Raw genomic sequence first — 25,809 nt, 5'->3', positions numbered from 1 at the left:
TGATGATGGTGATGATGATGGTGATGATGATGGCAATGATGGTGATGACGATGGTGGTGGTGATGATGATGGTGATGATGATGGTGATGATGATGATGGTGATGGTGGTGATGATGGTGATGATGATGGTGGTCGTGATGATGATGGTGATGATGATGACGGTGATGATGATGATGATGGCGATGATGGTGGTCATGATGGTGGCAGTGAGTATGGTGTCAACAATAAGGGTAGTGTAATAGTTAAGTTTTATTGACCTTCTCTTATTTAACATGCTGTATTTTTTGCTCCCCTCATTTGGAACTTGGGAGTCTATATGATGTCCCCATCTTGGTATATGTTAGCCCATCCCCTGTTTGCCATCACTACTAAATTTTCAGAGCATTCTAGCACTATTACCGTTCGTGCATTTTTGTAGATTGTTTCTTTGAGACAAGGTCTCACTATCCAACCCAGGCTGGCCTGAGCTTACTATACTGCCTGAAGCCTCAGTCTTCCTCCTTCACCGCTGCTATAGAGGTGGGTGGTCATTGTCACTTAAAGATGCGAAAAATGACTCAGAAAATCAACAGACAATAGACAGCCACTGAGAAGAAGAACCTGCTGCCACTCGCCAAAGCCCATCCTTCAACTGTCACCTTTAGGAAACTCAGCACGTCCTTAGGACCCCCAGATCCACAGTCCCCGATGGGACCTAGTCATCTATTTCTCTTAGACAAACACATTGTGAAAGGAAACGTTAGTTCTGTGTCTAGTGAGAATCATTGTCACCTGTCACAACAGAAAGCAGAAATGTGCAGGTGCCAGCAGGCCATTAGATTCTAATTAGATCCATTGTCTCCCAGGCTGAAGCCAGCCAGCTCTCTCTTTGTCAAAAAGGGAGCTGAGCAGGCATGAGAGAAGAGGCTTCCTTCTTCCTGGGCACGGGGGCTGCTCACACTAACAGGAGGTACTTCTCTCTGTGGGTGTCTCTCATCCTTTCCTACCACCCCCACCATGCACATCTGCTCTGGAGTCCCTGCCCCCACCACACCTACAGTGACTTGTCCAGCCTCAGGGAGCTGATGAAGCTGGGGAGATGGTGCGGTGAGGTTTCTGGGAGGAGCTGAGGGTTCTGAGGTTGTCTTCTGGGCTCTGTGAGTCTTCCTGGCCTACAAGCACATTTCCAGGGTCTGTTGAAGGGTCTCCAGCTAGTAAAGCCAAAGTGGTCTGAAGGGAACTTGGTCAGTAGCATAGGAGCTTAACTAAAACTTGACTCCTCTTTGATCAGACAGGGACAGTGGCCACAGCCCATCCCAGGAATGCCAAGAACTCAGAGGTGCCACTTGAGGAGGAGAGAGATGGAGCTGGGTGAGATTACCAGGAAGAAACAGCCTCAGATTCCAATTTCCACCACTGCCTTTCTCAGTAGTAGCCACTACTCAGGCGGACGCACAGTTATTACAATCCATGAAAGATCAGAAGAGCCCCCAAGATCCTTTCAGAAGAGCACAAGGACAGGGTGGAGCCCCACAGCAGTGCCCAGCTCACTGTCCCTGCAGCTTCACCTGTAAACTCCAGGGGGTGCTCTTTTCCAGGTTCCTGCAGGGCAGGGCTCCCCCTGCAGGTCTGCTGGCTGCTTCCAGAAATGGCTATGTACCATGGAGACCAAGGAGACTGCTAGCTAGCAAGTGTCCCCTCTGGGAGCCCTCAATTGACTAAGGCTACTTCTCTACTGAGAAGTCCTGTGTTAGCCCAGTGTCTGTTACTAACTCCTTCCAAAGTTAGGGACATTGTTGTGCTCCTCAAAGGGTCACCACTGAGGTTGCAGTGGGGGATGGCATGGAATGGGGGGATTCCCAGCATATGGAGGAAAAAGGCTTTCTGGGTTTGATCCCTTCCTCCACAAGGCTATCAGTTAACAGTAATGATAATCATTGAGATTTGAGTACAGGGTACGTGCCAGGGACTCTGCCTGGGCCCCGTCTATAGATAGAGTTTCTCCTCCGAAAGAATGTGCTAATGGAAAGACAACTATGCACGACACGCTCAAGCTTACTGTCCAGGGTGTTACAGGAAGTGGCCCGGAGCCTGCCAGGCCCCTGTGGAGAAGCTATTTGGCTCTTCTGCCATCCACGGAGGAGTAGAGAACTCAGAGATCACTGCTGTCACCAGGCTTCTGTCTTGGCCTTGGGATAAGTCGCCTGGTGAGGAATGAGTCCAGAAGTGGATGAGCTGCACGGCTGATGGCCAGTCCTGCTCACCCCGCCATTGCCTCCTTTCCCAAGACTTGATGGATGAGAGTGGTCCTCTGCCCCCGAGGAGCCAGCCATATGGACCATCAGAACAATGGGACAACATCAATGTGAAGATAAAACCAAAGGGAGCTGGGCAGAGGGGCAGAGAGGGACTGTCAAAGAGAGAGGGATGAAAACCAGTTCTGCCAGGGAGCAGGGTGGGCCTCTCCCTGCTGTGGGCTGACATTCCTCTCATTACCTTCTAGGAGTCCAGAAGCTGTAGCTGGAATATCCTCCGAGAAGAGAGGTCACTCCCGGTGTGTACGCATTGCCAGCCATTTCTTGAGTGTCTGGTGAGAATGGTCAGGCAGCCCTGCCTCTTGCTTGCCTGTTCTCTAGCACAGCCCTTCCTGGCCTTCCAGCCTCACATCACACATGTACCCTTGCCCTTGAACTCTCACCCTAGCATCTTCAGCCAAGGCTCGGGAGGGACCACTGTCCATGGCCACAGAAACCAATATCTAGCTGGGCTTCCCTTCAAATGAAGGTGGCCCAGCAAAGAGTCCAGAGAGGAATGCAAGCTCTCAGCAAGCTGCCTTCTTTCTCTGACATCTTGTTTATTCCCCAGAGGCTACTCGCATGTCTGACTGAGACCAGTCTCAAGTCAACAGCAACCGGGCCAGGCAGGGCTGACTCGGTGATTCTCAGTGACAACAGAGCTGTGGAACAGGGCAGGTGATCTCAGAGTTGTGTGTCAGTCTCCCCAAAGTTCATCGAACATATTCGAGGAAAAAGGGACAGAAATGGCCCCATCAGTAAAGGGAGGGCCTGAGTTCAGATCCCCAGAACCCACGGGGAAAGCCAGGGGTGGCAGTACAGGCCTGCAGTCCCAACACTGGAGAGGTGGGGACGGAAGCCTGGGGCTCGCTGGCCTTGCCGGTTGGTCTAGCCAAAGTGGAATGCCCAAGATACATTGTTTCAAAAACAGTAAGGTGGAGAGAGACGGAGAAAGGCAGCCAAAGTCACCTTTGACCTCCAAAATCACAGACAGCTGTACACACACAGGGAGGAAAATGATTCCTGTATCATATCCTTGTCACAGCCTGGCTATGCATCATAGCTGCGGGACTTCTCGGAGCCCTTAGAGCAGTTTCTGTGAGCCTCCAGCAGAGGACATTCTTTTTAACCCAGTTTAACCTTAGAACACCTTCACAGAGCCTGCAGCAGTTCCCGTGTCCCATCAGACATTGGTCTGGGAAATTCTGGCTCAGCTGAAAGAGCCCCGATGGTTACTCTGTCTCCAGAGTCACCGGGCAGGCAAAACTTAAACAGAGAGAATAAAGGGGGAGTGAGAGGGAGAAAAGGAAGTTGCAAGAGAAGATCCTGGGGCTGCAGAGTCTATGACTCAAATCTACCTGCAGAGGCAAGGTTTGAGGACTCAGGGAGGGGAGGAGGAGAGTGGGGGCAGAAGGAGAGAGGGAGGGAGCGAACGAGCATGCATGCAAGTGCACAATGGCATAGCTATGTCCCTGCACACAGTGGGTTCAATTGCTATCAATTACTGTGACCTCCTGCATTTATTAATAACCGAGTTATTTCTCCTTCCGACAATAGCTGAGTTGTTCCTGATTACTCAACATTATGGGGCTTATTTATAACACCAGAGCATCTGGCTCCCTCTGCCTCACACAGAGATTTACAGTTCTGAAGCCTGGAAAGACTATGGCCACCTGCAGAGAAGAGATAAGCTCAAAGGATTGTGGTTGTGGTTGCTGCAAGTAGAACAGGAGTTAGCGCCAAGGACAAAATGACTGGTTCGAATCCCATTTCTACCACTTGGTGCCACAAATGAAAATGAAATTTATGCCCTGGCAATGGCAAAGCATGCACGGGCAGCCCGTATGCGGCAGTTCTGTGCCCTGGCAATGCCAAAGCATGCACAGGCAGCCCGTATGTGGCAGTTCTGTGCCCTGGCATGCTGAAGCATGCATGGGCAGTCCGTATATGAAAGTTCTGTGCCCTGGCAATGCTGAAGCATGCATGGGCAGCCCGTATGCGGTGGTTCTGTTGAACTTGTCCATAGAAGTTTTCATGGTCTAAGTTGATGAGGATGATTGACCAGGTTTCTTCCTCTTGGTACCACACAATGTCCTAAAAAGTCAGGTTGACTCCCAGATATTCAATTTCATTCTCCTCAAAATGAGGACAGCAACGGTCAGAAGAGAGCAGTGTGAAGACTTGGAAAGGTTGTGGGTGCACTAGATCTGCACCCCAGAACCACCCACCCTCGTGAAAGACATCAGGAAGTACATGTCCTAAGAAGAAACATTCCAGGAACTGAATCTCCTACCCAAATTCCAGGCAAATGCTGCCAAGGGCACCATGGGAAGCGTCGTCCCTCCTCTTACAGAGCTTCCTGCTTCACAGAGCTCCTACCCTGACACTTTGCCCACCCACGTGACTTCCTCCTGCTGCTTTGGAGGAAGCCGGCATCAGCACCAGGCTCTGCTGTTTGCACATCTGGACAAAACCATCCAGAAACTGCTGCTGAGTTACACCTGACCCGTAGGGATGGGCATCATGGCTAAGGCTGCGGTAGGGGGTGGGGCCATCCTGGGAGGTGACACTGTGGACCCTTCAGGTGGGGTAACTTACAACAGCAGGCTTTGGTGAAGGGTTCTCAGAGGCTCCAGTGTGCCCTGTGCACTGAGAATTCACGAGGGGAGAGGAATAGGCCCTAGGGAGGTCTCTTGAACTAGCATAACCAAGACTTCAGTGGGGAGTGGTTATCAGGGACTCTTCATGGAGCTGGGAGACTGGGAAGAGCCAGAGGCCAGAGGTCCAAAGACAATTTTGTTGTCATTGTGATATCTCAAGTAAGAGATGTCCTCTTTCTGGGTCTTGGTCTTTTTATCTGTGAAATGGGCTGGTCACTTTCCCATTGGGTGACTTAAGAGTAAAGTTAGACACTGGATGCAAAGCCAGCTATCAGGGTCCCTACACAGAGGACACCATTGTGGAGCAGAAAGCTCAGGGAGTCCTCAGCCAGAAGGTGCTGCACAAAGTGATAGCAGGACCAACAGCACCAAGGGACCAAAAGCGAATCTGTGAGTGACTCGCCTGAGGCCACTCTGCTAGAAAAGAAAGCACCAGGAGGGACTTGGATCTAACTGGGCCCAGTCCAGAACCCTTTTAGCAGCCACAGGCTCTTTGCAACAGCTGGTCACATGGGTCACTCCACAAATCCCTTTGGAGCTACTTAGTCACCACCATCATCACCACTACCCTTCTCATAACCACCTCTGTCATCAGCATCACCACAACAGCACCACCATCATCACCACTACCCTTCTCATAACCACCTCTGTCATCAGCATCACCACAACAGCACCACCATCATCACCACTACCCTTCTCATAACCACCTCTGTCATCAGCATCACCACAACAGCACCACCATCATCACCACTACCCTTCTCATAACCACCTCTGTCATCAGCATCACCACGACAGCACCACCATCATCACCACTACCCTTCTCATAACCACCTCTGTCATCAGCATCACCACGACAGCACCACCATCATCACCACTACCCTTCTCATAACCACCTCTGTCATCAGCATCACCACAACAGCACCACCATCATCACCACTACCCTTCTCATAACCACCTCTGTCATCAGCATCACCACAACAGCACCACCATCATCACCACTACCCTTCTCATAACCACCTCTGTCATCAGCATCACCACGACAGCACCACCATCATCACCACTACCCTTCTCATAACCACCTCTGTCATCAGCATCACCACGACAGCACCACCATCACCACCACTACCCTTCTCATAACCACTTCTGTCATCAGCATCACCATGACAGCACCACCATCATCTTCACCACATATCCTCAACACCCCTTCCTGTGGCTGTGGAGCACCCAGTGACCACTAAGGGACATCATGGTCTGCTGGACCCCAGAGGCCCCTCGCTGCAGCTTCCACACTCACCCCCAAGGCCATGAGCTGCCAGAGCTCTGCCTTCCAGTCCCAGCCACTTCAGGGAGTTCATTTTTCAGAAACTTCTAATTGTTTCCATCCCAGAGCAGCCATCCCCGCTTAATGAATGAATTCAATATGCTCAGAAAATGCAGAATAAATCCTTGCCTGTGGCCCAGAATAGGCCTGCTGCACAGCTGCTGGGACAGAAGCCAAGCTACCAGCTGGGGCAGGGAGGACAGGCACAGACTTGGCCTTGAGAAGCATGTGGGAAGAAGGGATGGGGAGGGGCCGGGTCTCAGGACTGATTGATGGAATGTCCACGGCACCTAGTCACATGACTGTCCACGGCTGTCCATCTACCACACGGGGACGGGGATTTAGGTGGGAACTCAGACCCCAGGCCTCACGTGGAGATAGAAAAAAGAACCAGATGTGCAGATCCTGCACGTTACAGCTCCAGAGCCCAGAGCACTCTCCCTATGTCTGTCTCATAGGTTCAGCTGCCTGCAGGACCCTGTGGACCCACCTGAGGCTGCTGCCTGCCTGGAACTCTCCTCCTGTCCCCAGCATCACCACACTTTCCGTAGGTAATCTATGTAGTCTGGAGAAATGAAGGCAGAGTCCCAGGGCAGCTGGGGGGTCTGCTGTAGACATAGAATAGGGGGAGAGAGAAGGGGGCTGAAGAGGTAGCTCAGTGAGTAAGGGCACTGTTGCTCTTGTAAAGAACTTGGGTTTGGTTCCCAGCATCCATGTGATGGCTCACAACTGCCTATAACTCCAGTTCCAGAGCAACTGAACCCTCTTCTGCCCCCCCCCCAAGCACCAGGCATGAATGTGATACAGACATACATGCAGGCAAAACACCAACACATATAAAATAACTAAACTGAAAAAAAACTGTAGGAGAAAGGAGTGAGGGGGGAAGGGAAAGGGGACTTGCAGCCTCATCGCGTGACTGTGAGGGAGAAGGGAAAGGGGACTTGCAGCCTCATCGCGTGACTGTGAGGGAGAAGGGAAAGGGGACTTGCAGCCTCATGGCGTGACTGTGACAGCACCGAGACCAGAAGCCGCTCAGGTCATCCGCTGGGTCCTGGGTGCAGGCAGAAGCAGGGTGTGAATCAGCTTTACTGGCTGGTGCTGAATCCTTTCGGGGTGTTTCTGTTGTTCAGAGACACTCGGTGTAGACGGAACCACAGCCATGAAACAGCAGAGAGGGGCACCCTGGACAAAGCAAGGAAGACACTGCCTTGTGCCCATGCTTGCTCTGTGCTCAGGGGCTCCCAGCCTAGAGTGCATCCGCCCACCTCCTCCAGCTACACGTGGACTGACTCCATTATTGTCCAAAAAGGATGGGGTGCTGAGCCCTTGTCGTTAGTGACACTGCATAGTGAGCCTCTTGGGCCCCCAAATTACAGTCCCATTCATTCAGCAGCCGGCATCTTTACAAGGTGGCGGGAGTTGACTGTGGCCTTTGCTCACTTCCCTCCCATCACCAGCCCCTTATATATGGTCTGACTGTGTCGTGCCTTAGGCGATGGGTCAATGCTAAGCAGGCTGGTGAATTTAGTGAAGGCAAATAAATGAAGCATGTTTCTGACCTTCATGGGGAACAGAGGCCAAGCCATATAAGCCAGAGACATGAGCTGCCCTCACTCCAGCTGCCAGACCAGATTCTATTTGCTGTGGTCCTCTTTGTCCAGCAGCAAGGGTCAGCAGGCACAGTGACATAAGGCTCCACTTTCTGTGGAGAGCTACAGGGAATGGGGAGGAGTGAAGATAGGCCCACGATCCCTCACCAGGTAGAACTTCTGGCTGATAATATTCACATAAGTATTAAGGAAACCGGGGGGGGGGGCACTATAAATGGTCAGATGGCAAGTGTATTGACATGGACATTACCATAACATTTTAGAGATGAGAACATTGAGTCCCCAAGGACAGAGAATTGTCCCAGTTGGAAAGATCAGCCTGGCCCTGGGAGCACCCACAGTCTCAACTTGGAATTGTCGCCCATTCTGCTCAGCTCAACCTCTACAGCAGAGTGCTGTAGGGACATCAGAGGATTGGATGGAACCAAGGAAGGGCCCCTATGAAAGTGTGGTGCTCTGAGCACCCAGAATGCACCTTGGGATGAGCACAACCAGGCAGCCTCAAGGAAACTTTAGAGACAGTCCCTGAGCTCAACGGATGCTGTTGGACTTTGGAACCACAGAACATCTCTGAGCCTTGGTATCTGGAGCCAAGGTGACCCCTTCTCTGTCTGCCAAGTCATCTCTGAAAACCAAGAGACAAAGACACCCACCCACGCCGGCCTAAGATGGAGCGAAGGAGTGGCCAGATTCAGGGATGAGTTTGTTCATGGAGACACTCTTGTTCAAAGAGCACTGCCATGACTTTTAGGCTCATGCAACCAGAGGCCCCAATTTGGTGAAATGGACACCAGTGTGTGTTCTAAGAGCAAATAGATTACCCCTTTCAGAAGTGTCCTTGGGAGACCCGAGAAGACCCCGGTCAGTCTCTGTCCCCTCAGAAGGAGCTGGGCAGTGTATGGGAGGACATCCCTGAATCCATCAGAATCAGTTACAGAGCTGATTCTTACACTATACCCGAGAACACAGCAGGACCCAGTGAGTCACACAGCCAGCTCAGTGACAAGCACAGCATATTGAAAGACCCCCAGCCCTGCTATATTGCCTAAACCCAGCTTAGCCGTTGTAACACCATTTTGCAGGGCCTGCACACAAACAAGTATAGGTCCAGGGCAAGGTCAATGCTCTTAGGTTGCCAAACAGAGATTGCCAAACAGAATGTCTGTGGTCAGACATCTGACCTGGGAGGGGAACGGAAAATTCTGGGAAAACCCACCTGCACCCTAGATAGAGTCAAGTCAGTTATTATCAGATCTTAATGTTCCTGAGGAACTTGTCCTCAGGGTGAACCCCTCGCCTTATTTGTACTGACCAATGGAATCCCTGTAACCATGCATCAGCTTCTGTGCCCTGCTTTTGTTATCAAAAGAACCCTCACCCAGTCTGCAGGCGTGCAAGTCCTCCGAAAGACTTTGCCGCCCGCAGGTACCTGTGTCTACCTCTTGCAGTTTGCATCCAATCTGTGGTCTCGGCTTGGTTCTTGGGTCCGGGGTTCTCCACCTGAGGGAAGGTCCCTACTGGGGGTCTTTCAATATGATACACAACCCTGATATCCAGGGACACTATTAGGGAAACCAGCCCTCTCATCTCTGGGGGTGGAGTCTGCCTCCTTTGACCCTTGAAGCTTTTAATCAATAGAACAGGACAAAGTACCACAACTCAGAAAGGTGACAGTTTCCAGCGTTGTCCTAACAAACACGTACTTGGGGTCCCGAAACCTTGAGACTCCATGAAGCCCAAGCTCCCCACATGGAGAGACCTGACACCATGAGCAGAAAGGAGCTCTCCACTCAGCCCAGGACAGCTTGACCTGCATAGCTTCTATCAGCCACATGTAGAAAACAGCCACATGGGGAACCTCACATCAGGGACCCTAAGGGGAGTGAGCCCTTTGAGTTTACAAATGCCCCAACTCTTAGGATGTAATAACTCATGATGAAGCCCTGGAGTATGAGGCTAGCCCTCACAGAGGTACAGCACGCATATACAGGAACCCTGGATTCAACTGGGTCTCAGGGCCTGTGCCCTGACCATTGTCTTACACAGACAAGCACTGCAGAGGGAATCTGAGCCTGTCACTCGCCAGCACCTTTAAGTGGAGTGACACCATGCATGGTCACTCATGGGAGGCATTTCACAGCTGCACCCCATGGAGCACACCTAGTGTCAGTGCCACAGGACAGAATGGAGACCAAAGAGCTCACAAAGACAGAGAGTCCCAGCTCTGCCGACATTTGTGGTACATGGCGTCTGTGCACTCCCTAACTGCGACACTGTGGTGGGATGGCCTGTGGGGAGGAGCAGATGGCCTAAGGCCCAGTCTGGTGGCCACCAAGGGAGGTCGGAGAGAAGGCAAGGACCTACCCAGGTTGCAGCTGGGTCACAGATCACAGGAGATCCACATGACCTGCAGGGCTTGGCTTTACCTGTGGAATGCCACTGGGCCAATCTTTGCCACCCCAATCCTGTGTTGTCCCTAAACTGCAGAGATTTCACACAGCCTGTGACCGCTCATCTCAGGAACGACAGGAACCCAAGGGTGCAGCTGCCATGTGGCACCTGATGAAAAGCTCCCATCTCCTCACATGGAGAACACAGGCAGACAGGAGTGGGTGTGTCCGGGCCCCACGTGGGTGCCAACTCTTGTATTAATGTTCTGTCGCTCCTGGTGTAACCACTATGTGCACTTAGTGCAGGCCCTCATCGGCCTACTGTCACGTGTACATGTTTGTGTGCCTGTGCACCTGTGTGCTGTGCATACAGAGGGCAGGCATCAGCATCAGGCGTTCTCCCTGTCTCTCTCCATCTTGTTCTTCGAGACAGAGCCCCTCACTGATCCTGGAAACCAGTGTGCAAGCTAGACTGTCTGGTCAGAAAGCCCACCAGGGATACAAATGACAGCCACCGTGCCCAGCTTATGTGGGTGCCAGGGATCCAAGTTCAGGTGCCCATCCAAGCCTCCTCACAGCCCATTTAACAGCAAGAAAACTGAGGCAGCCATCCCCAGCAGCCTCTCCGTTGCAGTCAGACCACATATGCAAGTGTTCTCAAGGCTTCTCAGAGCATCGGTGTGCATGTTGCCACACTGTCATTTTGCAAAGCCCCCATCCAGACAAGAGACCCCACACCTTCCTACCCAAAGCACGCTGGTTTCAGGGCTTCCAAAGCAGGCTGAGGAGGCACAGGCTGGATCCCTGATTAATGAAAATGAGCCTAATATATTTCAGAGCGATCTGTTGTGACACAAGGCAGAGGCGTTTATACACGACTGTGGATTTTTAATAGCTGATTCTAGAACAACCCATTATGAAATCTTCCAAAGCAGAAAAATACAGTAAATCACGGGGCAGGGCTTCCAGGCAGACTGACACGAGCTCTCCGTAAAATAATGTGGGGGGGGGGGGATGGAGGAAATTACTGCCATAACCATGAGTTAATAAAGTATTTATAGACATGGATTTCTCTCTTATCATCCTGAGCATGTCCACGCGAGGGAGCATCTGACTGTACATCCAAGGGGATGCCCACTAACCCAAGAGGAGAGGAAGTCGAGTAGAGCCTCTCTTTACCATGGCAGCTGACTGCAGTCTAGCCCAGTTGGAGACAAAGAGCATATCCAGTCGACACGGGAAGGCAGGACCAGCTGTCTGCTGGACTGGTCCTCTGCCTTCCCCTTTTTCCTCCTTACCCTCTTCCTCCTCACCCACCACCTCCTCTTTCTGCTGAACCTGTCCTAGAAGGCAGGAAGCCTTCCAGACAGCCCCGCCCACTGTGCAGCTTGGAACTGCCAGTCAAGGACTCCTAGCCTATCAGAGCTGAGAGTTGGTCACATGAGCAGCTCTAGTCCCTTCCTTCTTTTTAACTCTTGGGCATGGCCGCCACTACTTTGGCAGCACTCAAGACAAGACCAACCATGGACACCCAAAGACCGGTGTTCTTAGAAGTTACAGAAAAGGAGATGAGAACCCAGAAGGAAGTGCAGGTGATAGCAGAAACAGGGTAAGATAACAATGCTAAAGGAAAAAGGCCAGAGACAAAGACTGAAGAGGGAGATGCTCCCATGAGCCTTCACAGGTGTGCACATAGCCTGCTCCAGATACCTGGCACTCAGCACTGACAGAAGAGGCTGGACTCCTGTTCTTTATGTCATCAAGATGTGGACATTTGTCATAGTGCCACAGCAGTGAGAGAGACAAGAAACCACTGCAACAGTCCAAACACAGACGTGTAAACGGGCAAACGCCTGCTGTAAAGAGCTCACAACGATGGCAGTGGCACCAGGGCATCAGTAGGGCAGGGAATGGCTGAAGAAGAAAGGGCCAAGATGCCAAAGCCACAGAGACACTGGTGATTGAGACACAACCAGGAAGCTGTCAATCACAGACCATGGGGATGAGTGGTGGAACCCAGCCTGTGTGATGGGTTACTCGTCTATTGCACGGGCAACCTCAACTCAGAGCCTAAGGCTTCTCTGGACAGCAGAAGCCACTGGCTACTTAGTCATTAAAATTATGTACAACCAGGGCCAGGGAGATGATACGGTGTGCAAAGTCCCTGCTGCACAAGCGTGAGTCCATTCCCAGCACTCGTGTGTACAAGTTAGGCATGGTGGCCTGTCGCTAACCCAGAGCTAGAATACAGAAACAGGGGCATCTTTGGGACACAACAGCCAGTCTGCCATGACTGGGCAGCTCCAGGCCAGTGAGAGACTCTGTCTGAAAACCCAAGGTAGACAGAACCTGAGGAAGAAAGTTCTAAGGCTTCCTCTGTCCTACAACACACACACACCACACACCACATTCCACATACCACACACACACACACACATGCACACACATACACACACCACACACATACACATATGTATGCACACGCATGCACACCCATATACACACCACACCCATACACACATGCACACCCACACACATACACATACATGCACACACATACTCATAGACCACACAGACATGCACACACATATGCATGCACATGCACATATACCACACACACCATTCACACAACACGCCCATGCACATACACGCATGTATACAAACATATACATACACCAGATATATACACACATATTACACATGCGCGCACACATGCACACAAACACATACAATACTCTCACACACATACACATACACTTACATACAATTCTAAATTCAATTCCATAGCTATGGGCTACATTTCAAGTGCTATGTGGCTTATGTGCCTGGTGACTGCAGTAACAGACAGCAGAAATGACAGGGTCTCATGGACACCACTGGCTGGAAAAATCACTGGGGAACTCTGAGACAGGAGTGGTGACAGGTGGAGTCTGTCCCCACCTTTCTGAGAGAGGCGCCACATCAGACAACAGCTGGCAGGAGGGACTGACGTACCTTTGCACGCCCCTGCTGCACCCAGGTGATAGATGGCTGCCAGCACCCGCCAAATGGCTCGCTGCTCATCTTCCGAGATGCCCAGCAGCTCCATGGCGCCCTGGAGCTGGGAAAATGCAGTCCCCGCCTTCTGCTTGTCTTCAGGCTAGGGGAAGGGGAGAGAAGAAAAGGCTGTCACGGTGGAGGGACTAGAAGTCACAGCTCAGAGCTGAGGTCAGTCTGTGGTGCACACGGTTGGTTTACGATCGCAGTAAATTACCCACAGTTAAGCCAGGCTGGGTTTGGCAGACACATTCAGACTTCTGGGAAGTTTGTAAATGTCAATGGTGTCCAGTTTGGGGTGCAGAGTAGGTTTTACTCTTTTTAGAAGGATTTATCGAGGCTCTGATTTGCACTGAGCTCTGGTCTGGATGCCAAGATAAAGGAGCCTGAGCTTCAGCCCAAGCTCCAGCCCAGAGCCCCCCAAGGCAGAAGTGAGCAGACATAAAAGCAATGGGGCGTGGGAAATGGGCTGCACAGCAGACCCCAGACCCGAGCAGGCACATGGGAGATTACAGAGGATGAGCAGAACCGGGGTGGGAACTTGAAAGGCAGATGTGGGGAACGGACCGAATGAATGGTTGGAGGGCCCCACCCATGAGGGTGACAATGACAGCAGGTGGCTGGCCAAATGAGGACCCAGAAGTGGTTTTTCGTGGAGGTGAGTGAGGCAAAGATGGAAAAGAGACAAGGCCTGAGGCAGTCGTGGTCAGTCATGAAGGCCACAGACACAATTCTAAGGAGCTAAGTTTCTAGCTGAGACCATTAAGTACTGAGACCTGACCCCACTCCATTTCTGGACCCACAGCAGACATCACTAATCAATCAAGAGCCCATGGCAAGCCAAGTGGACCCAGATTCCTTTCAGAACACCACCTTTTGCCACCAAACCCCAGGATATACCTCAGAAGCTGGAGTAGTGTTTGCTTTCTACCCCCTGTGGGAGGAAGGGAAGTTGGCAGAGAAATTGAAGCAGCAAAGACTGGCCCAGTGAGATGTCTATGGGTTATTGATCGTCAAGTGTCTTTTTTTCTCTTTTTGTCAGATTTATAGTTCTAATTATATTTGACTGAATATTAAAATTAATCTAAAAGTAGTTCTGTGCATGAGCCATCTGGCCAAGGACAAATGATTCAGAAGCCTGGAAGGCAAAGAGAAAGTGAGGCGGGAACAGGAATCCTTTTGTCAGCAACCCTCCAATTAGCACCTGATCCAAGTAAAGAATTTGGGGGATAGAGGCAGGGCAGTCTGTTAGAGCTGACAAGTCCTTGAATTTTGTAGAGTCCCATGCCCAGAGAGGGCACGACAGATACCAAAGGTCGCACAGCCAATTAACTGCAGACATGAGACCAGAGGCTTCCTGAGTCCTGCCCAGGCTGTTTCTTTTCTGCTCCAGCCACAGCGGGTAACTGAGAGACACACAAGGATCCTTGGTCAATTGGAGCGACATCAAAGCAGGTGGTGACATTGAGAGATTCGCCTTGGAAGTGTTTCAATTAACAGCAGAAGCATGTCCCAGCGCTCTGTCGTATTTCTGGGCCACCACAGAACCACAAAGTCCCTAGCAACCAGGGACTCAGCCTAGCAACCGCAGCTGCTCCTCCACAGCACACAGGGAAGGGAGGATTCCCACAACAAGAGCCTGGTTATTCATGAGATTTCAAAGTAGCAGGGAAAGGACACGCAGAGGACAGGATGTGGGGTTGCTCTGACTCCCGGTGTCAGCAAGGAGCACCCGATTTTGAATAATAGGTAGAACCTATCACCCAGCACTTTGCTGTCGTGAGAGGGAGGGGAGACTCCCAGAAAGCCTCACTCCTCTGTCCACACAGCCCGGGTCGCTTTGGAAACAGAGAATGTGTGTTATCAGGGAGGTGTCTTCCTGTCAAATGTGATGAGGCTCGGGACGATGGCAGAGAGCCCATTGTTCTTTAAGCAACTGCACAGCTCCCTGTCAGATCTGCTCTTGAGTAAAAACCGTGAAACCAGAAATAAATCAGATGAATGGATATGCCACCCTGAGCTAGCTGGGTACTAGGAATGAAGCTGAGCAGAAAGTGGCGAATCCCAAGCCCAGGAAAGGAGTTCTACATGGCAAGGAAAAAGGACAAGCCAATCATATTCACGTGTGTGTGTGTGTGTGTATATGTGTGTGTGTATGTGTGCGTGTGTGTGTATATGTGTGTGTGTGTATGTGTGTGTGTGGCTTCCAAACCCAATGCTGAATTAAAGAAGTTGGATCCAAAGGGTTGCTCTTCATTTGTAGCAATTTTAAAATGTCTAAGACGGGCTAATGCATGCCTTCCTGGGATGGCTGTCTGGGAAATCCCGAGCACAGCACTGCATTTGGAGGGGCCTCAGCTGCACACTGAGCTGGCAGAGCTGGCATGTAGTGGGACAGAGAAAGCTGGCTGGCTCAGGCCACCAACACCATCATGGGAGCCCACCCTCAGGGCATTATTGATTCCTGAACACCTCCCAAAGTCCCCATTCCAGACACTGAAGACTTTAGGGATTAAAGTCTCCAACACTCCAGGTTCATTCACACCACAGCAAGCACGCAGTGTCATCTACGTGTGACGCTCAATCAGGGCACAGTGGTTACAGGAAGGCTTAGCGGGCTAGAGGCATGTGTGGTATGTGGGATGCATGTATATCCATATGTGCATGTCTATAGTGTCTGTGGCGTGTCTATGACATGTGTGTATGTGTGCATGTCTGTATTATGTGTGGCATGTCTATGGCATATGTCTGTGCTTGTCTATAGCATGTGTGGAATGTATGTGGTATATGTGTGTGTCATGTGTGTGTGTGCCTGTGGTACGAGTGTATGTGTATGTCCATAGCACATGTGACATGTATGTAGTATGAATGTATATGTCTGCGGTATGTGTATGTCTGTGGTATGTATATGTGCATGTCTGTGGTATGTCTGTTTGTGGTGTGTATATGTATGTGCATGCATACGTGCATGTCTACAGCAATTGTGGTGTGTATGCTGTGTCCATGGTTTCAGCAGCTTGCTTAGGCTAGAAATCACAAGAGCCACTTCCCTTCTCTGGCTGCCTCACCCACAGGGTCACGCTTCAGACCCTCAGAGCTGCGGACAACACGGCCCACTTGCTCTCCTGCATACCCGCCAGGGGGGAACTGAGGCGGACAACAACTGATAATAAAATAGAAGCCCAGCACAGAATGGTGACCAATTGAAAGCTCTGACTTGCTCCTCTCTGGCTTTTCCACTGCTCACAGCTGACCTCTGGAGATGGGGGCGTGGACAGCGAATCTCAGGCAGGGGCTGCCATCCACCGGCAGGACCATAGCAACAACAGAGATACTGTTTCACCCCATGGGCCCTTCCTCCCCGGCCTCCCAGCCTCTGTTTCCCATTTCCCATCCACATCATACGCACATCTACGACTGTATCTATCTGTAGAAAACCCAGGAAACACAAGTGCAGGGACCACATGGCTCAGCTTTCCAAAACCATCTCCCACGGCATTCCTTTCCCTCAGGAGCCGGAGCTCCCTTCCCCGTCACAGCTGCGTACAGTGCCACTACAAACCCCACATTCTCTTTGTCCACTGCTGTGTTGGTGGACACCCAGGCTGGTTCCAGAACTTACTGCTGTAATGTGGTGAATGTTGGGGTGCCAGCATCCCTGTGGTGAGTTGACTCAGGGACATTTGTGTCAGCACTCAGCTGCACCTCTGGGTCACATGGACCTTAGTTTCCTGAGGAGCCTCCCAGTCAGCTTCCCTGGTGACTGGATTCACTCACACTCCCTCATGGCACATGAGGGGCCCCTTGGCCTGCATCCTTGCCAGCGGTTGTCATGTTTCCTTAACGACATCCATTCTGACTGGGGCTGGTTATGTCTTGTCATTTGAGAAGCGTCTGCTCACTTCATTAGTTCACTGTCAATGGGTTCACTGATTTCTTGTTGCTTCGTTATTTTTGGAGTTCTTTGTGTACCCTAGATGCAAATTCTAGATAATCCTCTGCCAGCTTCTGGTGTTCTGTGGGTCCCCTTTTCCTGTTGTGTCCTTTGTTGTACAGGTTTTTTTTTTTTTCCACAGTGCTTCCTTCGTCAGAGTTGGCATTGTTCCCTGGGTGACGGAAGATCTCCCCTAGCAATTCCAGAGTGTGGAGCCTTGGACTGGGGTCTGGTTCATCTGAAGTTGGTTTTTGCGGGGTGAGGAGAGAGCTTCATTCTGCACCATTTGCTGAAGACGCTTGTCTCTCCCTAGGGGATATTGTTGTTGTGGGTACACCATCTCGTGTCTGGGTCCTCAGTTCTATCCCATTGATCAACACGTCTGTCCACATCTGTCCACGTCGTCCTGTGGTGCTTTCACTGCTCTGTCACCGCGGGTTAACCAGACATGGTGCATGGTGACACCTCCCTCAATCTCGCTTTTTCTCAGAACTGCTTTGGCTGCCCCGGGTCCCTTCTGCTTCTCTGTGAGTTTCAAGGCCGTTTTTCTACATCCATGAGGGATGGCATTGGAACCTGGGTGGGAATGTTGAGTCTGCAGATGGCCTTGGTAGGACAGCCTCTTAGAGCACTGATTCTGCAGTGCCTGTGGACGGTCTTTTCATCTTCTAGTGTCTTCTTCAGTTTCTTCCCTCAGTTTCTTAAGGTTCTCGCTGCCTGGGGCTTTGGATTGCCATGTTGTGTTTATTGCAAGATGTTTGCTGTGGTCATTACGAATGGGATTGGCTCCTTGATTTCTTTCCCTGACATCTGTCACTGGCACAGAGGAGGGCCGCCGCCTTGTGTGTGTTGTCTGTGTTCTGCCACTCTGCTGAGGGTGTCTGCCAACTCTGAGATTCCCGGTGCAGTCCTGAGGGTCACAGAACCAGGTCATCTGCCGCTAATGATACTGTGACCCCTCTTTCCCTGTTTATTGTCGGCTTCTCGTCCTTCTGTCCTAGCGCAGACCCCACGGCTGCTGAGTAGGAGTGCAGCGTGGATGCCTGGCTTGTTCCTCACGTCCGTGGGAAGCTTTGGGTTCTCCCGCAGCATTCGTGTTGCTCAGACGACTTCTACACCTAGGCTCCTCGGGAATTTTGTCATGAAGGACGTTGGATTTTTGTCAACATCCCTCTCTGCATCTCTTGAAAGGTTTGTGACATGTGCCCTGATTCCATTTCCACGACGTATTGTATTTATTGACTTGCATACACTGAACCATGTCTGCACCCCTGGAATGCAGCCGTCTTACGATGAACGATCTTTTTAATGTGCTCTTGGATTTAATTTGCAAGTCTATTATTGAGAATTTTTTGCATCTGTGCTCAGAGAGGGACTGGCCCTTGTACCTTGATCTGGTTTGACTCCTCTCTACCTGGTGAACTCCTGCTCATTCTTTAGAACCCAATGTCAGCCAGGCCCCATGTCCTTGGCTATGAAACCTGTCCTGACTGAGGTCAAGCACCTCTTCCAATCACCCTCTGAAGCCCACAGTCTCACTTCCTCCTCCATGTTCTTCTCTCATGGCCACATTTATTCCCTTGCCTGACTTCCTACTACAGTGCCAGAGTCCTGACCTTTAACCCAGTGTCATCACAGCTGAATGAGGGCAAAGGAGGTTCAGAAAGCACTGGAGAGGAAGGTTTGATGCAAGATGACACCGATGTTCAGGTACAATCAAAGCCAGGTTTGAAAGAACCCACTTGCTTCAGGCCTCACCCACCACGCTCCTCTCTATTCAGAGACAAGTCTCACTTTCTCAGTCAGCCCAGACTATGAAGGCGGCTCCTGCATCTCCCATGTGACCGCCATTGCCAACTGCAGAGCCAGAGCAAAAGGACCTTCCATCACCTCCCAGCCTGGCCCTGGGACTGGGATGCACCCAGGAGGTCGATCACTTACCTGGGGCCACACGCCCATGCCAAAGGCACTGCTTTCTGCCATCTGGTGCAGGTTCAGCTCCGTCCTGGAAGAGAGGACTGGAAGTGAGGGTCTGCCAGAAGCAGAGAGCAGGAGGTGTCCCCCTGCAGGGTCACACCCCAGCTGCCCCAGTTCACACCACGGTGTACCCGTCTGCCATCACTGTTTGTACCAGGGCCTCTCTCCATAATTACCCCACGCTCCGACCTCACACAGTGCTCCCGAGAAAGGGACTGGGATTTCAATCTCAAAATGTGAGCAACATCCCTCAGCCCTTATGCAGAGCCCAGGCAACTGGGGTCCTCAGCACCCCGAAACCCAGCCTCTCAGCTCTAGCTGGAGCTTCACACTGGGCCCTCTTCATCCGCTGCCTCAGCTGGCCCAGGTACCCACCTGAGATCCATATCCAACCCAGCTAGCAGCTGAGAGAAAACTTCAAAGTTGCCTTCCCCTTGTGGCTGCCAGGCCACATGCCTGCTCTCCAGAAGCATTGTCTGTGAGGGCAAGACGAGCAGTGTGAGGCCAGGTCCCCAAGACGTGGTCCCCAAAGGCCCCACCAGAGTGCCCCACCTCCAAACTCCCTGAGGCCTCATCACAGGGATGATCTCACCCCAGGTTCAGAACCCCACAGGCAATCAGACAAGCTACGGAGTCCTCCAGCTCCCATGAAAGGCAAGAGAGCCGCACTTATTGAAGCCTGCCACCCTGCACCCAGTGGTGCCGGCAGAGCCAGATCTCCCTGAGCTGGGTTGGCATCAGGTGCTGTGTGGCCATCCCCTCTAATGCTCAGTTTTATTTTCTGTTCAGCTGGAATGTTGGAGAGGGAGACAGGCCGCATGTCCGGCACACAGCGACAGGCTTCTGTATGGATCTGTTACATTTCAACACACATGTCAACTAGCACCTGGATTCTGTCTGTACTGCATGGCACCCCTACCCCAGAGCCACACCGTGCTAGCTGCTTTCAACATTCTGGGGTGCTGAGCCTCATGGAACCCTTGTCCCTGAGGACCTGCATGCATTCAGACACATCCCAGGGTCCTGACTGGAGAGTGGGTGCAGGCACCACACCTTAAGGAGCCCTTGCCCGTCCCTGAGCCTCACCTGGAGCTGAGCAGCGGTGATGCGGCCTGTGGCACTGAAGTCCAAGCTCATCACCATGGCAAAGCGGGTGGCCCTGCGGCTGTGGCCAGTGGACACAGAGCCAAAGGCCCGCAGGACAGTGAAAGCAGCCTGGAGCTTCTCCACTGTTGGGAGACAGAGGGGAGGTGTCACTTGTGCATCTCAAGTACCAGAATCGTGGGTAGGACAGAGACAATCTCTGTGACAAATGTGTGGTGCCTGGGGTCCTCCTAACTCTTCATTAACACCTGAGGGCCAGCAGAGATCCTGAGAGTCCTGGAATCTCCACATCGGTATTCTGAGTTCCCACAATGCCCTGCATGCTGTGCCAAGCACCTGGAACCTTCCTATGGGTATTCTGAATACCCACAATGCCCTGGCATGGCTATTCTGAGTTCCCACAGTGCCCTGCATGCTGTACCAGGCACCTGGATACAGCCTGTCCTGGATACAGCCTGTCCTGTCTCCCACCTTCACACACACGGCAGAAACCATCTGTGAGTCTGGGTCAGCCACACCCTCATCCCCAGCCCAGAAGCTAAGTGTTAGAGCAACCACAGAGGGGGCAGCAGACAGAGTACCTAAGGGAGGTCCAAGGGTGCTCTGCCCGGCAAGGTATTCTTGTTTATGTCTCAGGTAGCCCATCACTGGAGGCTGGAGGTGGTAATAGTGAGTCCCTGGCGTAGTCCTGAAACACTGACTGACCTAACAACCCATGGTGATAGGAAAGCACCTGTAGGCTGCAGTGGTGGCTGCCCAGCCACTGGCATCAGGGTGTAGCACCGTGTTGTCCTGGGGGCAATGGTCCCAGGGTGACAAGACACTACTCTGGAAGGAAGTGAAAATGCTACTGTCTGTAGAGTACACAGGCATGCACACACACACACACACACACACACTCACACAAGCTCGTGTGTGTACTTTCTAAATAAACTGTGTGGCTAAGTGGAGGGGATGGGGAGGGATTAGCTGAGGCATTGATCTTTCATGCCTGGGGCACGATGAGGTAAGAAATGCCTATGATGGCTCCATGGGGACATTAAAATCTGAGTAAGAACCTTCACCCGGGGTGGCTACCATTCTCAGCTCTCTGGCCAGCTTGTTCCGTGGCCTTGGACAAGCTAGTTTGACCTCTCTGATTCTTAATGCCCTTATTTATAAAATTCAAATAATAATAACTACCTCCCAGTCCTGTTCAAAATCACAGAGTTCTTGTGCTTTGAAGACCTGACACAGGGTCCTTGGAGGTGGCCCACACTGATGGCTGTGACTACTGCCCTTGTCATTACAGTTGGGTCGTTAAGGCCCACTGCACCCCTTCGGGACACTTGCATCTTTGCTTCTCGGATCCTCTGTATGAAGCACACAGCCTAGTGCGCCGCTCAAGGACACACACTCCCGAGGTACTGACAATTTGTCTGGCAGGATGGCTCCCAACAGGTGGCAGCTGAACTTTTGCTTCTAATTGTGGTGGCTGCAATGGCCACCGGTGTCATAAGAGAGGGGAATCGTTATCCTGGCAGAGGTGTACAAGGGAGCAGCAGCTTCCTGGGTCAGCAGCTAACACGGGGCCCTCGCCTATCTGTGCTCAGTGAATGGCAAAGAAGAGCCACCTAGGACACTCCCACATGAGCCGCCTGGGACCCCTGAACTCTTCCCTCCCTATTCCCATCTGCCTGTCACCTGGAAACCACCATACCTGACACCCTGCCATCCACGCTGCCTGCCATGTCCACCAGGTGCTCCAGCACCTGCTCGCAGCAGGTGGTCTTCCCAGCCCCGCTCCGGCCCAGCGCCACAATGCTCTGGTCTCTTCTCTGGCTCAGCAGTGCCCAGTAGGCACGCTGGGCCAGGGACGTGACATGGGCAGGCAGACCATCCTGGCGGCCTCGGGGTACCTGCGAGAAGATGACACACATCAGCCCTCCTGCCAGCCTGCAAGTGCCATCCACCGCTGCCTCACCAGGGGTCCTGGGAAACCTATGAGCTCATTAAAGCCTCCACCCAGAAGGGGTTTGTTGTGTTTGCTAGTCCAGTCATTGGGTAGAATTTGTCTGAAGTGGGGTAGCTGGAAAACCTGACACAACTGATTAGCAATACTGAGCATGGAAACGGGATGGCCGCTGTGTGTGTGTGTGTGTGTGTGTGTGTGTGTGTGTGTGTGTGTGATGTCTGCCATGAAAACAGATTGAGCCATCCCCCCTGGCCAAGAAACTAGTTGTGGCCAGTCACTGCTGGGTTCCGAGGAAGACGTGGAACAAGCAAGACCCTCGGACCATGCGGGTGGGTGCTGTGATGTTGTCACTGCAGAGCACAGGCGGGAGCTTTCTCCATGGAAACTCACGCAGCCCACATGGCTGCTGCAGGTACATGTCCAAAAGAAAGGAAAACATGTTCTCAGAGACCCTTACGTCACAGGTCACATTGAACACAACAGCATCCCAGCCCTCCAGCAATCCTGGGGTTGGCACAGCATGTCCCAGGTCCCAGAAAACACCTCAAACTCAGGAAAACAGGTACAGCATGAGTGAGTCTCCAGAGAGACAGGCTTGACTGCAGACAGAAGGAGCAAGCAGCAGGGAGTGCCTCGGGGGCCAGCTCCTTTGGATGAAGAAAAAGGCAAGGCTACAGGGCCAGAAAGCAGATATAGGGGTCTGGGAACATGATGGGTGGGGCTGATCACAGAGAGCCCAGAGCCCTCTCCAGATGATGCGCTGTCCTGTGAGCGTGGTGACAACCACAGAAAAGCATTCCAGAGAAAGCTGGATTGAACTGGGTACAAGTTGAACATCATCAGACAAACAGCTGGATAGAGGATGGGATTCCAAGGCCCCCAGACCCCACAGTGACCACAGGGTCCAGCCTAGCCTTGACCCCTCCCTGAGACTTGGAGAAACCTGGGCACATACCCCAGAGCCCTCCACTTGTCTCAGACCTCTAGCTGGGGCTGCATGAGGCCCCAGAGCTGGAGTGACCTCACCCTGCTTTGAGTCTTTTGTTCTAAACCACTGGTCACCAGCAGCCAGCAGGTTCTTCATCAGAAGCCATAGGACAAGGCATGCCCTACTCGACGTAGCCTCAGAGCCTGGGAACTCCAGTTCATGAGCCACACCCTCCCCCACCCCGCCAACTGTATGGAGAACAGATGGGACATAGTACACCCATGGGCACACATAGACCTACATGTGACACCTTGGACCTCCTGCAGAGTGCACAGCAACCCCCCTCCACAGACCTCCCCAGCTGTACCCCACATTCACATGTGAGCTCACACCCATAGACACTTCAACGTGTTCCAACCCCAAAGGAGCCTCTCACTGTGTCCTGAAGCCACCCAGTCAAGACACAAACTGTTCCTAGTCCCAGGCCACACTGCAGACCTATCCCCTAGTTGGTGGCTGTCTGAGGAACCAGAAGTTGACCGAGCCAAGACAACTTCCTATTAGATTGAGAGGTGGGAGGACTGGGGGAGGGAAAGAGCCTAGTGCCCTCCACATGGAGGCCAGGGCAGTGGCACTCACAGCTAGCTCTCCCCGTGCCCGTTTTTAGATGCTTTTGCCCAATTTATAACATCCAGTCTGAGACGAGAGATGTTGGGTGGGCTTTGTACCATGGGACTCCAGTGAGTATAGTGTGACTTTGCGGCCCTGAGTGACAGTCGGGTGTCAAGGTTAGGGAGCACCATGGCCTTCCCAGGGCCCATCTCCACAAGTCAGTAATAGTGCACAAAGGACGTGCTCACACACCATCCCCGTTTCCATCTGTCTGCAGCCCAGGGTCTTGGGCATCCTCCATCGGCTCCTGTGATTCTGTCACCGTACAGTTACACCCAGGACCTGTGACGCATGCACCTCGCCGACTGGCTTCTTCCAGTCCACTCTGGCCACCGTGGATTTTACCATCTGTGACTGTTTCCCTCGCTAGGAGCCAACAGGGCAGCAGAGCTAGCGCTCCTGAGAACCCACACCCACCAGCAAGCAGCTGCCTGGGACGGCTCAAAGGGCACAGGTGTGGTCCAAGCCTGCCCACCAGGTGGCGCCATGAGTCTTTGCTTTCATGCCTAATCCCGACCAAAAACGCCTTTTCCTCTACTTAATGGACAATAAATATCAGGGTAAACGGGGCTACTGTCTCACATGGATGTGGGTGCGGGGGACTTCTGAATCTAGCATATGTTAGGAGCTAAGAGGAGCTGCAGTGCCTCAGTGAAGGCTTCCCACCTGGACTTTGGACCAGAGCTCACCTTTTCCCTCTAGGGAGCAGGGGGTCACATGGTCCTCAGCACCTGCCAAGTCCCAGATTCTCATCCCGAGCCAAGTTGGGGGTTTCCCTGGGTGCTGGACTCTCTCCTCCCCTCTAGTGTCCAGGAGAAGAGTTATCCACTTGTCCCTGCCCCCCACCACGGTCCCACCTCACCTTCCCTGCAGAGGGCACTGTGGTCATCTGGGGCTGCATGGCTATCAGATCAGGGCCTGAACGGGTGTGTGGCAGCTGAGCCCGGTAACGTTGTAGAAGTGTGTTCAGAACACTTGACTCGTTGACGCTGACCAGAGAAGCCAGATCCTCGGCCTGGTCCAGCTCAGACGGGTTGGCCTGTAGACATCACATACGATCTCTCCTGGCTTCCTCGACCTCTACCCCATCCACACCACCAAGCATGCACAGACATGTATGTGCCTGCATACACACGCCTGGATGCCTGCATGTACCCACACACTGCTTGGTCTTGTCATTTCAAAGCCGTGTGACAAAGGCCAGCACACAGATGAGAAGTGATAGCCCCTTTCCTTGTCCTGCCCATTTTCTTTGTGTTTGTCCCCCTTCCTGGATTCACTGCCTTGTGGGGTCAGTGTCAGACCAAGTAAAACCCAGAGCTCATCAGGCAGGGGCTTCAGGTGGGCACATGTCCCTTGCTGTTGTCTCCTTGTCTAGGTCTTAGAAAGGCATGCTAGACATGCTTTGTGACACCCATGGGTGGAAGTCAGTGGCCAACTCTGTCCTTTACCAAGGCTTCTATGAAGAAACACACAACCCCCTAAGAGAAAGATTGATGCCCAAAGTATAGGTCATTGGAACCTATGCTACAACAACAAGCATCCAGGGTGAAAAGGGAAGCATATCCATAAAATGATTTTCACAAAATGCAGAGTGTTACTCGGGTCAGTCAGAACTACAGCAACAGACTGAGCAGCCTGTCTTCACAGGGAGGCTAGAGTGAGTAGTCCCATGATGGGATCCCACGGGCAGAACAATGACTGCCATAGGGCTCTTCCCACAAGCGCTCTAGACATCTGTAGGTACGGTCAGGGAAACTTCTGGCAGGGTGGGGATGGAGGGAAGGGCAACTCACTCGGTGAACCTGTTCCTCATCCACCTCTGTGACAGTCTTGTCAGCGTCGATACAAAGGCGCACCCTTCCAGCTGGCAGGTCAGCTGTCCCCTCGTCTGGTTTGAGCACTGTGGCTGTGTGGGTAGCCAGAGACAGAAGGGAAAAAGGAGAA

General features: G+C 52.2%; 1 protein-coding gene across 1 annotated transcript in view; it reads right to left on the bottom strand.

Annotated features, from left to right (window-relative positions):
- The window catches only part of Myo18b (myosin XVIIIB), a 208,631-nt gene that overhangs the window by 170,999 nt on the left and 11,823 nt on the right, over window positions 1-25,809 (bottom strand). Inside the window, exons 6-12 of the mRNA XM_057764761.1 lie at window positions 25,659-25,771; window positions 24,725-24,901; window positions 22,008-22,206; window positions 20,291-20,433; window positions 19,580-19,680; window positions 19,169-19,232; window positions 13,252-13,396 (exon numbers count right to left, since the gene is read on the bottom strand). Of these exons, the coding sequence (XP_057620744.1) occupies window positions 13,252-13,396; window positions 19,169-19,232; window positions 19,580-19,680; window positions 20,291-20,433; window positions 22,008-22,206; window positions 24,725-24,901; window positions 25,659-25,771 (942 nt within the window). The remainder of the gene's footprint in view (window positions 1-13,251; window positions 13,397-19,168; window positions 19,233-19,579; window positions 19,681-20,290; window positions 20,434-22,007; window positions 22,207-24,724; window positions 24,902-25,658; window positions 25,772-25,809) is intronic.

This window comes from Chionomys nivalis, chromosome 3 (assembly GCF_950005125.1).
Source record: "Chionomys nivalis chromosome 3, mChiNiv1.1, whole genome shotgun sequence".
Lineage (NCBI taxonomy): Eukaryota > Metazoa > Chordata > Mammalia > Rodentia > Cricetidae > Chionomys > Chionomys nivalis.
This window is presented reverse-complemented; position numbering and strand designations above follow the sequence as displayed.